Raw genomic sequence first — 14,020 nt, forward strand, 5'->3', positions numbered from 1 at the left:
CCAGCCCTCTCCCCCATCCCACCATCGGGGGAGAATGAGCGAGCGGCTGTGTGGTGCTCGGTTGCCGGCTGAGGTTAAACCATGACAGGGTTGTATACTTTCTGTGCAAGAACCTCTCAGGAAGCAAAAGTGGGCAGAAATGTCAATCAGAAGAGATTAAAAAAAAAAAAAAAAAAAAGATTTCAACTTTTTCATTGCTCAGTAATACTTAATGTGCAACAAACTTCCACCTCTGATTTGAAGTGCATGCAAAAATACATAGCATAACAACATGCAGCAGATGGCATTGACTATTCTGGATGCAGACAGAAATAAGTCAGAGACAATGTGGGGTTATTAGCTTCAGTGTGATACAGAACAAATACGAAGTTGGTAAGCCTTTTAGTTTACAAAAGAGATGCATCTTAGAGTCTCATTTCACAACTGCTTTCTACATGTGTTCCAGAAGGAGTGGATTGGAAGCTCTGCTGCTTTTCAGTTTCTTTGAAATGTATTGTTGCACTGAACAACTGATGCTACTTAAAAAGCAGAATGTTTCTCAGGAGGTATATGTCCATGACAAGCTACAGAAAAGTTTAATTACATCTTTCTTTACTATTCTTCTGTTGATTTCTGACACCTTCAGAAAGTATCAGGAATTTCTGAATTTCTCTCGGTACTCTTGGTACCAATTTTCTCTTTGGTACTCAAATAATATTTATTCTAAACTAATGAGGTTGGGCTGTAGGGAAGGAGGTTGGCAGAGCAAAGTCTCCAAAGACATACATGTGCTTGTGGTTAGGTGACTGGGAAGTATACTGCCTTCCCCCTTCCCCTGTACAACAGCAAGCTGAGCTATGGCAAGAGGGAAAGCATTGCAGCTGAGTCAGCACTGAAGGAGTCCAGATTTATTCTTAAGGCAAGGTGGCTGTGGGCAAGGCTACCTTTGCAGGAGACTTCTATGTGGAGGAGGAACACATGAATTTCATATAGTAAAGGGAGGCTGGGGGAGAAATGGCAAACACCAAGAATGCAAGGCGCTAAGATTTTCAGATCAGCTTGACAGCGAAGCCCTGCTGGAAGTCTGTAGAGAGCCAGTGCTGGCTTTGTTACACTTGCTGCTGGGAAGAAGGGAGAAGAATACAGCATGACATTTTGGCACTGGAGGCGGAACTACACCACAGAACTGACAGTGCAAGTGTGTGTGTATGTAATGTGTATATATGAGGGAGCATAGTACGGCACACCAAATTGTTTGAGAATACTGAAAAGTAGGGCAACGTAAACATTTTGATTGTGGCTGAGAGAGCATGGGAAAAGACTACGGAACACAACCCTGTAAAGCCTGAGGAAACACTCTGTCCTCCCCTGCCTGCTGGGCTGACTTGGCTGCTCAGACAGGGTACTCACTCCACTGACCACATGGAAAACATTAAATTTACACTGCTGTCAGGGGTTAGGCCTTAAGAAATTACATTCTGTCAATGTATCACACAGGAAAAGACATAGTATCTCTTTCTGTAAATAAGAAAAAGCACTTTAAACAAAATATAGTATCAGAAAAGAATATTCACATTTATTTCTTTAAGAAATGGGCAGAAACTTGAAACACTGCATCAATACTAGAACTTTTTTGAGGTACTAATTATGGCTATTTTGTTAGGCACTTCTGTACAATATTTGCTTATTAACTACTGGACCAGATTTTCTTAAAGAGAGAGAAATTTTATTTAATAAAAATATTAGCTCATATTACCGTGCTTTGTCCTCCTTCCCCAATGCAATACACACGTAAGCGATAGGAACAGCCAGGATTTAGTCGGTCACACACATGTTCCCTAGCAGCTCCGCTGTATATTGTGTCCCATTTGTTTCCTGAAAGGTTAGGAATAAGTGTGCAATGAACCAAGGTGTAATTTGCCACACTTCAGTAGCAGCCACAGCAGGTATCCTAGCTTCACTAAATAAGCGTGTGCCTGATGTTCACAAAAAAAAATTAAGGCTTGCTTTGAGTTTCCTGGAAAAAGATCCAATAATTTCATAAATATAGTTTCCTAGGTAAATTTGTGTAGATCTGCTGAAGTGAAATATCTTCCTTATTTGCTATGCACATTAACTAGGAGAGAATTTACTTTTAATGAAGTAGTTATTACTGGGCCAGCAAGCACACTCAAACATCATAACCAAATAAATAGGACAGATACAAAAGCAAAATTTTCCATGGAAAAGAAACTTTAAATTATAACATTCATTTTGCAGACTGTAACTACAGTTTACAATTGATAAAGCTTGTTCCTGTATTCCTGAACAGCCCGGCACCATCTGAAATACTGATTTTGTTCTTTGCTGTTCAGCCAGATTCTTAAATCAGAAATTCTTTAGCATTCTCTCTCTCTTTTTAAGAGATTAAGCAGGGAACCTGGGGACTTTTAATTACATCTCCAAAAACTCATCACATCACAGAATTTAGAGGACTGAGAATGAAATGTAATGCACAGCTCACTAAATCTGCATGAAAGGCTCAGGTAAATCATTCCAAAAGTGACTTAATGTGGACACGTGATGGAGTAAGGGAAGAAGTAGACTAAGTATCAAAAGAATCACAGCTGAGACCCCTGACTTTACACTGTCCCATTACAATTTGGGGACAGTGCACTGTCTTAATCTGACACAGCACTGGAGAAGTACAAACTTTCATTCTCAGTATGACTGTGTTTCTGAGTTTAATAAGGTCACTTAAGAGGTCTAGATTTTTAAATAATTTAGCTGGATAGCTTTATGTCCAGTTTAGAAATACTGTTAATTTCCCTTCTGTATGAAAGGACAGAAAAGCAAATAGCAGAAACAGTTATCCCAACTGCATCACTGTTCTCCTTCAATAGTGATCAATAGAGCACTAGTTTTTCTTTCATCTGTCACACATCCAACAAAGCTACGTGGCCCTGTCTTCTTGCTCTAAAATGTCTGAAATGTGTCATTTCATTTCCAAAACAGAATACACCTAATTAATAAGCTAAATACAGAGCAATCTCTTTTGACACAGAGTTTTGTGGCATCCTCTTTCTAAGCCAGAGAAAAAGAACCTCTTGTATACAAGCATCAAAATCCCTGATTTTTTAAGCACCAACATCCCTATTTTTTTAATGGCAGTCTCTTGCAATAACTTTCCCTATCATAATACATGTTTTACTCTTCCCACAGGCGCACGCACACAAAAAAAAAAGAACACAGCTGAACATCAACATATGCTCCTACTTACCATTTAAGCCTTCAGACATTTCCACAACATATGTATTTATTGCTGCTCCTCCATTGTCTTTTGGTGGATCTATAAAAACCAGCAATATTCCAACTAAGCGAGATAAATTAAATGGTTTTGTAGCTTTTGGGGAGAATTTACAGAAGGGAAAATTAACAGCTAACTGGAGACAGGTGCTTATTTAGACAGATAGCATCCTAGCTAGCCATAGCATCCTAGTTCAGGACAGCCGCAAATCACTCAAATTCTCCACTATGCAAAGCTGCCAGCTCACAACCCTACTGTGTATTCTACAGATGAAGAGTGACAAGTGAATCAGGCAACTGGGAGATGCCACAGCAAACATTTCAGTTAGTCTGAAGTGCCGTGGAAGGCTGCCTGATTATGGTTTCAGGGACATAGATCCTAATGGTCCTGTAATTTGGACTGCAGATAGGAAAAGATTATCATACTGATTTGCATGTAAGAATATTTCAGAATGATTTAAGGATAGGATTTCAAAAACCTAAATATTTTGGGAGAGAATAGAAGTCAGGAGTTCTACACTGAAAACTTAATCTCTTAAATTTTTAATACATCACTAGAAATTGAGTGCACTGTCCTCCCTGCTACAATATTCACGTACAAGATACGAACCTACAGAGCTATCTTTGACATATAATCCTACTCCTCTTTCTCAGAGCTGACTTAGAGAACAGCAGAATTAAAATAATGTGGAAAAACAACATTTTGGACAAATATAGACAGCATGATACTTCAACACAGAAGGGTACTGCTGCCACAACATTACATTATGTATGTGCTGGATGAAAGGGTGTTGGCTCTCAGGCAAGGGTTACATATCATATCACACCTGCTAAATAAAATGAGATTTATTATATGGCACGTAGCACTTTTTTGGTTGGAAAGTAACAAATTACTCCAAATGAAAAATAAAATTATCACGTTAATTACCAAGTATTAAAAAAAAAAAAAAGAGTATTACTGCTCAAAATAATGACTATTAAAGTTTTTATATATAAATAGATATTTTAGATAGTTTTCAATTTACAAATTAGGTATTTCTATTAACTTCATACATTATATATGATCCATAAAAGATCAAGTATCAGGCCCTGATGTAGCAAAGCACTCTGGAAAGATGCAAGACTCGACTTGCTAAGTACTACTTATACTCCAAAAGTAACTTTCTTATTATTAATGCAAAAGAATTAAACACACTATGAAACAGAAGTAGGTAAGAAGTTTAATTACTTGCGACAATAAATAAAACCTTTAACTGATTTTCTGCTAAAGTACTGCATCACATAATACTGTTTCACCTTCTCTTATTTCACAACATAAGGCTAAAAAAACCTGAGCCTAAGGAAAAGTTTCTCAAGATCCTTAGCGAATAAAAACATTTGTCTATCAAAACCAAACTCTTGGAAGAGATAGGTTGAACTTGGATCTTCTCTTTTGATAAAAATCCAGAGTTTTGTGGCATCTACTTTTTGTGCCAGAGAAACAGAACTTAGTACACAAATTAACACTACTCTTTTTTTAATTATTGTAGTCCCCTGCAATAACAGTCCCTATTACAATTTGTATATTATTCTTCCCACATCATTACACTATTATACTGCCACCCTAAGTATTTTGAATCAGTATTTTTCTTTTAGTTCCATGAAAATGAATCATAATGGCTCAGTTGACTGAAGCGTTACTGAAGTAAAACCTGGCCTTCTATATAGAAATATATATAGAATATTTTTTTTTATATATATATATTACCCCAGATTATTTTAAAACTCTGTGCATGAATTTTTCCTTTCACTGCGGGTTTTGAAGGTACTCCAGGCTTGTCTGGACAAGTAATGTATTCTACTGTCTCACTTGGACTGCTTTTCCCTTCTGAGTTATAGGCAATGACCTGCAAATATATAAAAAAAATATAAATTATAAGCAGAACAAACGCACCGGCTAGTGGTATGCTATTCACTGTTACTGGTAAAGTCAAATTAATTTACATGTATGCTTAGACAGATAGCTACATAATAAATTATCACAAGAACTAAAGCTATTATGTACCTTCATTTTACATTTTCATTAGTCCCATAGTTAGACAATCACTATACTGAAATTAAAAATTCCTGCAAATTGCCAGCAAAAAAAAAAATCCTTAAAAAACCCCACCTAATAACTGTGAAGCTGAAAAAAAAAAAAATTGTTTCACAAATCAAATAACCTTCCATATTCCCAAATTTCAAATGTTGGTGCATAAAGTTAGGCTTCTACTGAGGACACTTAAGAGTCACCTGACTGTAAAAGGTAATCAGGACATGCAAATCTCAGTGACATTAATGGAATCTGTGGGTGCTCAATATAGCACAAGCTACTTTATTTCAAGTCAAGGATCTGAAAACTTGTTTTTTTAAAACCATCTAAGATAGTCAGAAATTAGATAGGTCTAAGAACACCTCTTTTTTATCGGAGTTGCACAATTTATTGATAAGGAAATATACGCATGAGAAAAAGCCTTTGTAACAGCATGGGAACAAAAGATGATGAAAAAGACATACTGCAAAGAGGCCACTTTTAAACTTCCACTGAAAGAACTTGGAAGCATTAAAATTTTAATTGCAATTCCCCTCCCACTGAGGTAAAAATATTTTCATGTAATTAAGTAAAGAGCAAAAAGTGATGCTTTACTAGCTGCTAAAGAAACCTGAATAATAGGGATGAATTAAGGAGAGCTCTCATGCTACTATAGTACCTTCTTTTAAGGAAATACATTCAGACATAAAAAAGTGTTTATATGGGTAAGTTGTATTAACAACAGCAAAGGTGATATAAACTCTTCAGTCCCAGGGAAAATTATGGCAAAGGTTGTCACAAAAGTTATTTACAGGCACATGAAGGACAAGAAGGTAATTAGATTTATCAAGGGTAAATCATGTTTGACCAACCTGAGTGCCTTCTATGATGAAACAACTTGCTCAATAGATGAGGGGAGAGCTGTGGACATCATCTACCCTGATTTTAGTTTGACATGGTTTCCCACAACATCCATGTAGACAAGCTGGTAAGATATAGACAGAACAGATGGACCACAAGATGGGTGTGGAAAACCTGATAGAATGCCAGGCTCAAAGGGTGGTGGTTAATGGTTCAAAAGTAAATTAGCAGCTGCTCATGAGTGGGTTTCCTCAACAGTCAAGACAATGTCAGATACTATTCAATATCTTTAGAAGTGATCTGGATGACAGGAGTGAATGCACCCTCCCCAGGTTTGCATATGACACCAAACTAGGAGCAGAGAGACATATGCTGGAAGGAAGAGCCACCATACAGACTTCGATAGGCTGGAAGATTGCATCAACAAGAACTGTATGAGCTTTGACAAAGATAAAATCTTGCACCTGGGATGGAATAATCCCAGCAGCAGTACAGTCTGGGGTCTGACTGTTCAAGAGTGACTTAGAACTTAGAACAGCCCAGGTTGGAAGGGACCTGAAAGATCATCTGGGCCAACCTTTCAGGGAAAAGGGAGCCTAGATGAGATTATCTAGCACCCTGTCCAGTCGTGTCTTGAAAGCATTCAGTGATGGGGACTCCACTATGTCCCTGGGGAGGTTGTTCCAGTGATTGATCGTTCTCACGGTGAAAAATTTCTTTCTTATACCAAGCTGAAATATCTCCCAGTGCAACTTGCACCTATTGCCCCTTGTCCTCTCCATGTGGCTCCTTGTGAAGAGAGAGCCTCCCTCCTCTTTGTAGCTGTCCTTTAAGTACTAGAAAACTGTGATGAGGTCCCCCTGAGCCTTCTCTTCTCCAGGGAGAAAAGATCTAATTCCTTTAGTCTTTCCTTATAGGGCAGGTTCTCCAGCCCTTTGATCATCTTCGTGGCCCTCCTTTGGACCCTCTCCAGTCTGTCTGTGTCTTTTTTGAATTGTGGGGATCAGAACTGGACACAGTACTCCAGGTGCGGCCTGACAAGAACTGAATACAGTGGGATGACCACATCTCTTATCTCTGCTAGTAATGCCGTTGTGGATGCAGCCCAGGATCCAATTTGCCTTTGTTGCTGCAGTGTTGCACTGGTCATAGTCAGATTGTCCACCAGGACACCGAGGTCCCTTTCAGCAAGGGTGCTCCTAGCCCATACTAGGCTCCTTGGTTATTCCGACCCAGGTGCAGGACTTTGCACTTGTCTTTGTTAAACTTCATACTGTTCTTGCTAGCCCACTCTTCTAGCCTGTCCAGGTCTCTCTAAGATGGCTCTCCCTTCTGATGTGTTCATCTCACCACTCAGTTTGGTGTCACCAGCAAACTTGGTGAGGGTGCTTTCAATCCCATCGTCTAGATCATTTCTGAAGATGAACAGCATGGGGCCCCATATCGATCCCTAGGGGATCCTACTTCTGACAGGCTGCCAGCCTGAGTAAAAACCATTGATCACCACCCTCTGATTGTGGCCTGTTGGCCAGTTTTCTACTCATCTCGCAGACATATCTTGCCAGTTTGTCCAGGAGGAGGCTGTGGGAAACAGTGTTGAATGCTTTGCTGAAGTCCAGGTAAACAACATCCACTGCTCTCTCCAGGCCAACTGGAAGTGTTACTTTGATGTAGGAGGTGATCAGGCTAGTCAGGCATGATTTGCCTTTGGTGTCAGCTTTTCCCAATCACCTGCTTCATTTGGCTTGTAATAGTTTCTAGGACTCTTCCATTACTTTCCCAGGGACTGAAGTAAGACTAATGGGCCTGCGGTTCCCTGGGTCCTCTTTTGGGCCCTTCTTGTTGATGGGTGTGACATTTGCCCTCCTCCAGTCATCAGGGATATCCCCTGTTCTCCATCGCTTTTCAAATATTATAGATAGTGGCCTTGCAACAATGTCAGCCAGTTCTCTTAACATCCTGGAGTGGATTCTGTCTTGGCCCATAGATTGATGTGGACTGAGCCCCTGCAAGAGGCCACGGCCTAGCCCTTCCTCCACCACTGGTGGGTCAACACGTGCCTTGTCATAGCTACTTGATCCTGTGATCTGGGGTCCAGCTATGCCGGTAAAGACAGAGGCAAAGAAGGTATTAAGAACCTGTGCCTTATTGGCATTATTAGTAACTTGCTTCCCTGCCCTGTTTAGCAATGGGCCTATGTATGTCTTCCCTGTGCTTCTGCTTACTGCTCACGTATTTGAAGAACCCTTTCTTGTTGTTCTTGACATTTTTGGCCAATTTCAGTTCTAGCTGATCCTCAGCCTTCCCAACTGCACCTCTGCATGTCCTAGCAAGGTTCTTGTAGTCCTCGATGGCTATTTGGCCATGTTTCTAGAGCTGGTATGCTTCTTTTTTGCTTTTAACCACACCCAAAAGCTCATTGTTAAGCTAGACTTCACCCTGAGCTAACAAGTTCAGCCCTCAAGACCTATTAGAACAGGCTCAGCACTGTGGTAATATGAATGATTTACTAACTTGGGCTCAGTGCTATGCTAGCACTGACACATGTTCTTTTTTGATCAAGATTGCTCCTTACCCCAACACCTTCAGACACGTTTAGAGTCTATCAAAGAACCCTACAGCTACACTAAGTAATATTACCCATGTATATGCAACACAGAAACCAAATAAAAACCCAAAACTGTTAAGAACATTGACTTATGACCTGGAATTTCAAGATACCTGCAACTGTGTTATGCCCTTGCAGAGGTTCTTATTCCTTCTGCAGAGGCAATTAATGAAGCAGGTGTTCAGCCGATAGTTTTAAGAGATTGAAATTGTAAGAAACTGGCATCAGATTTGGTTTTCCTTAAAAAAGGCCCTCCCCACTTCTGAGTCAATCTCAAGCTACTCTGGTGCAAAAAAACTCCCAAATATATGAAAAAATCTTACCCTAAATTTATATTTTGTACTACGCCTCAAATTCTTCACCGTGTAGGTAAGATCGTCACCATCGTATTTTGGCTTGAAACCATATCCCTGCAGAATTAAGTAGGATTATTTGAAACATTGTATTTGCAGATCAGACCATGTAACATACATTCATACAAATAAATTAGTTTCAGACCTTAATTGTTAATGCTCCTCTGACAAAGTAATAAGTGCACCTTCATTGTGTAAACACCAGATTTTTTTTTGGAGAGGGGGAAATTAATTAACCATTCTCCAATCAGAAGAGGAGAAAAGAACACTAAAGAAAAACATATACAGCGTCAACAGAAATTATACCTAACACTTTCAAAGGGTAGAACAGGACTCATTTTAAAACAAAGGTGGTTAGGCTGAAATGACATCTAGAGGGACCACACTTCATGATGTAATTACTTTGATCCAACTCTTATAAAGCTTAACTTTCACACACAAATTCACAAAGTTAAAAGTAATTTAAAAGTCTTTGCAGGATTGGGGCTTAATAACACTAATAATGATTACTGTCACAATAAAAAGCTGAAAACTATGTGGCTTGGTCACAGCAATGAGAAGTCAATTAGCTTAATTTCAGAAAATACAGTTCCTTGTAGAATATTCTAGCAAAAGTAATCATTGTTACACTTAATACAATTATGTATCAAACACACATTATAGTCTCTTTTCTTATTGAGAATAAGTATTCTAAACTTACTGAGTTCTCATCCTCCATCTCTAATATATATGAGATTCCTTCATCTGATGGTGTTCCTGAGGGTTTTGTCCACTGTAGGGATAACCAAGTAACTCCAGCATTAATCAGCAAAGGACTTGCTGGTGTGGTTGGGGCAGTGCCTGAGGTATGATACAGGACTTCTTCACTAAAACCACTGTTTAAAACAGACAGTATGTAAACTAACTAGACACAATAGTTAATATCTAGAAAAACATAATTCTTACTAAACACAGCTATGACAGTTTCCTGGACGTGCGCACAACTGAAAATTGCAAGCTGGTACATGCAGACAACTTAACTTGCCCATGAGTCTGTCAGTAACTAAACATCTGAACAAGGTTAACATGTTCATAATTGCAAGATTCCTTTGTATGATATAATCACATTTTGCTAACCAAAACAATTTGCTTTTTCATATTAAGTCATTATTCTAAAACAGTAAAGCTCTATATGCAATAATGTACTAATACCACAGTGTCCTTCCTATTCAAAATGAAAACATAAGACATAAAAGCATATATGAGAAGACTTCAAAAAAAATTTTGCTTCCTAGGCAGCAATTATGTGCTTCAAGTGTACTGTGAAGCACTAGTTTCTCTAATGATTCAGAAAATAATAGAATAATAGCCTCATTCAATGTTAAGTTACTTTAACACTTGCCAATATGAAAGTCTTATTGCAGAACAAATGAAGTAGCTTGTACACCAGTGAATCTCCTAACACAACTGTTAACCTTAACTGATGATGCTTAGATATGCCTTGAAGTGAAAATACAAATAAGTTACATAAAAAGACCTATTGTGAAAGAGGGATGCAAAAGTCAGTAAACGGGTACTATGCTTGCAGAGATGGTCTAACATGTATCCAGCTAGACTAAAAAAACCCCACCTGTTCTCAGCTGGCATTTGCTGCTTCTACATCAGATCTGAAGAAACATTTACAGGCTTAAGAGCTAGTCTAGTTTTTTTAACCATATGAAACTAACATCAAAGATGTAATTTTAATCTAAAAGCTAGGCATTACCTAAGTGCACATCAGGAAGCCCTGAAAACAAAATTCTCCGTATGGTTTAAACAACAGTGCCAGTTAAATGTCTTCTGTGTCGGAACCTGACTTTCCTGAAAAATCTCAATACAAAGATACCCTCAACTTCACTTTCTCTCTTACCCAACCTACATTACAATACCGCACAAGTTGTAAATTTTGGTCTGCTCTAAAGTCTTTTTGGCATTAAAAAAAAATAAATAACAACAATTAAAAAAAAAAAATCTTACAGACCACACATTATCAAGACTGTCAATAGCACCCAAAGCAGACATACAGTCTGTGTGGACATGCAGACTGTGAAATAGATTGTGAAGCAAGAAGTGAAAAAGTGCAAAACAAGAGAAAACTTTTTAAATTTGGGGGGAATAGTATTTTTTTTCTTGCAAGAAGTCACAAACAAGAAAATCTCTGAAATGATGATGATATGATACATACAATATATCTACTAAAAAAAATTTCCAGCATTATACAGGTAGGCTAGAGGAAGCATGAAGAGAGGCTAGACAAATACTATGCCTATCTCTATTCACAACAAACTATTGAAGGAGTCACCTTACAAGCAGATATAAGGTAAAAAACACCACACCTTAAAAAGATTTAATCTCTTTACTTGATTGAACCACTCCAAAATACACTGAAATCAACTAAAAGAGTTCCAGTGATAACCACATTTGAATGACTCTTAAACAATTCACTTAAAAGTACAATAATGCTATCTATCTTTTAAATAGATTTTATTTTTCCAGTTTTCTTTAGCTACTGTTTCATGTGTGGTTAGAATTAAATTTAAAAATATGAGTAGCTCAAAGATAAAATATCTGTTGTTGTTGGTAAAATCATTTAGACAAAATTCTGTCTCCAGATGCCTAAGCTTCTCAATATTCTTCATAAGGAATAATCAGGCACTCTACCGTACTAAATACAATTTCAAGAGACTTCTTAATTGAATAATACCATAAAGACAATAAAGTGCATCTTTACAAGGCTATGAAATATTGATTTAAAAATCTATTTGGCGTGATTAGTTTAAGAAGGGTACTTAACTGATCAGTGTCTTCTACCAGCTTACACTGCAGGAATCTGTAATATGTGCAGGTATTCCTAGAGGGTACATTTACACTCAGACTTAAAAGAGGAACAGGAAGAGAGCCCAAGCACTGGACCCTGCTTAACTGCCAGCTCACTCCCTGCCTTTACTTTTTTGAACAGTTCCAACTAAATTTCATCAAGACAAAGTCCAGGAGCAACTCAGAGAATAATTCATTCCAGAAACATCATCCAGAAGGCAGTAACATAATAAAGACTGTGTCGGAGCACACCAAAAGTCATTCTAGCCCACTATAGTATCCTCTGACAGTGGCCCAAAGCAGGTGCCAAAGGAAAGACACAGGGACAGGCACTATACGCAACGCATTCGCTGAGTACTCTCCAAAGCCTCCCAACACATGCCTCAGATCCGAGCCAGCTGTAGTTTTCACATACTTAATACTCTGCAGAAGATTTCTTCTGCCCAGCATGAATTACAATCCCAGGTCTGGCTCCCTATTCTTTACACTGTCCTTCAACACTGTCCAAGCAGGCATTATTCCCCTAAGCACCTCCTTGTGCCAACTGAAGGACACACAACACGCATCCTCTATTTCACGCTATAAAAACACCACTCTGGTGAGCTACAGCACAATGCCCGTATTTCAAACACTGAATTAAAAAAAAAAATGCAAAATAGCAATTTTAGGCTGACGGCTAGAGAAGCCCTGTTTTTATGCCACATAGGACCTCAAGGTCCAAGTGCTACTAGGTAGTGTGGACACTGGCAGTCTGCTCTAGAGGTGATGAGCCCTGACAGTGTGACTATTAGCCAGGTTTATTTGCTTTGCCTAAAGACCAAGAAGTATTCCCAAGAACTAATGCACCCAGTAGTGCAAGCGTAACTTGAGAAACCAGTAATTTTGGAATTTTTTTTCAAGCTCTTACTTATATTCTCTACTGAAGTCGGATGTCATTCATTCAAAAATTCAAAACAAAGTTTGGTGCTCTGTAACTTCTGAAAAGTAGCAATTAAAAGTAAGAACCACATATGCTAGGCATTCATAATAAGCTCTAGAACTTCAAAAGAATTTGGTGATATGGGAATGTCATATTCTGTCCACTTCTCAGGGTAACAGGAGACTAACAGACACCTTAGATAAAGGGACATATCCAAGTAAGGGGACATGGCAAAGAGCACAATACAGATACACCTACAGGTGGCAGCGGGGGTTCTGCCAGACTTACTTCCTGCTCCAGCAGAGTTACTGACACCTCTTTATACTGTCATCACTAAAACTCTAAATTTAAGGAGGGCTGATAAGCCCTGGAAAATTGCTACACCAGCTTCAGGAACTACTTTAGATCTAGCACCATGTTAAACCTTCCTGGAACCAAGAGCAGCAGAGAGCGTGGTAGGAGGTACCCTCTGGTCAGCACAGCAGCAGCACAAGCACTGCAGCATTTAAACTATTCAATTCTGGCCCTTTGGTTGAGTTGCCATCTTTTAGCACGACCCCTAGAATTTAGAAGAAGTGTTTATTACATCAGACACAAAAGCCACAATTGCACTGAATGTGTGAATCTCTACAATGTAGTGCTTAGCCAAAAATTCTATTACAAGTACATGCAGTAGGAAACATGTCCAAGGTAGCAACTTCAGTGGTCAGCGTAGGTCTACAAAGACTGAAGCTAAAAACCAGCACAGCCTGAGCTGATTTCACATGAGAGCAGCCAGGTTGTCTGTGCCATGCTCGTGCTCCCCATTCTAGGGGCATCGTGTACAAATGTCTGAGGAGGCTGTTCAGGAAATGAGGCTAAGTCTGGCAGAAGTAGCTGTACTGTCTGCTTCTAAGAGGGGCTGAGATTTGTAGCATTTATATGGTAAGTATGCACATAACATAGTGGTTGTAGTATGTAGCCATACCATGCCTGGACAAAACGCATTATGCTGGGAATCACAGAATAGCTGAGGTTGGAAGGGATCTCTGGAGGTCATCTTGCCCAACCTCCCCTGCTCAGGCAGGGTCAAGTGGTTCATAGTACACAGGTAATCTGCAAACCGAATAATCCAATCACATACCGTGAAT

General features: G+C 38.9%; 1 protein-coding gene across 1 annotated transcript in view; it reads right to left on the reverse strand.

Moving 5' to 3' along the window:
• Positions 1-14,020, reverse strand: part of FNDC3A (fibronectin type III domain containing 3A) — a 105,231-nt gene that overhangs the window by 14,490 nt on the left and 76,721 nt on the right. Inside the window, exons 12-16 of the mRNA XM_009277150.2 lie at positions 9,837-10,011; positions 9,107-9,193; positions 5,012-5,150; positions 3,239-3,307; positions 1,736-1,854 (exon numbers count right to left, since the gene is read on the reverse strand). Coding sequence (XP_009275425.1) covers positions 1,736-1,854; positions 3,239-3,307; positions 5,012-5,150; positions 9,107-9,193; positions 9,837-10,011 — 589 coding nt within the window. The remainder of the gene's footprint in view (positions 1-1,735; positions 1,855-3,238; positions 3,308-5,011; positions 5,151-9,106; positions 9,194-9,836; positions 10,012-14,020) is intronic.

Source organism: Aptenodytes forsteri, unplaced genomic scaffold (assembly GCF_000699145.1).
Source record: "Aptenodytes forsteri isolate BGI_AS27 unplaced genomic scaffold, ASM69914v1 Scaffold145, whole genome shotgun sequence".
NCBI classification, from domain to species: domain Eukaryota; kingdom Metazoa; phylum Chordata; class Aves; order Sphenisciformes; family Spheniscidae; genus Aptenodytes; species Aptenodytes forsteri.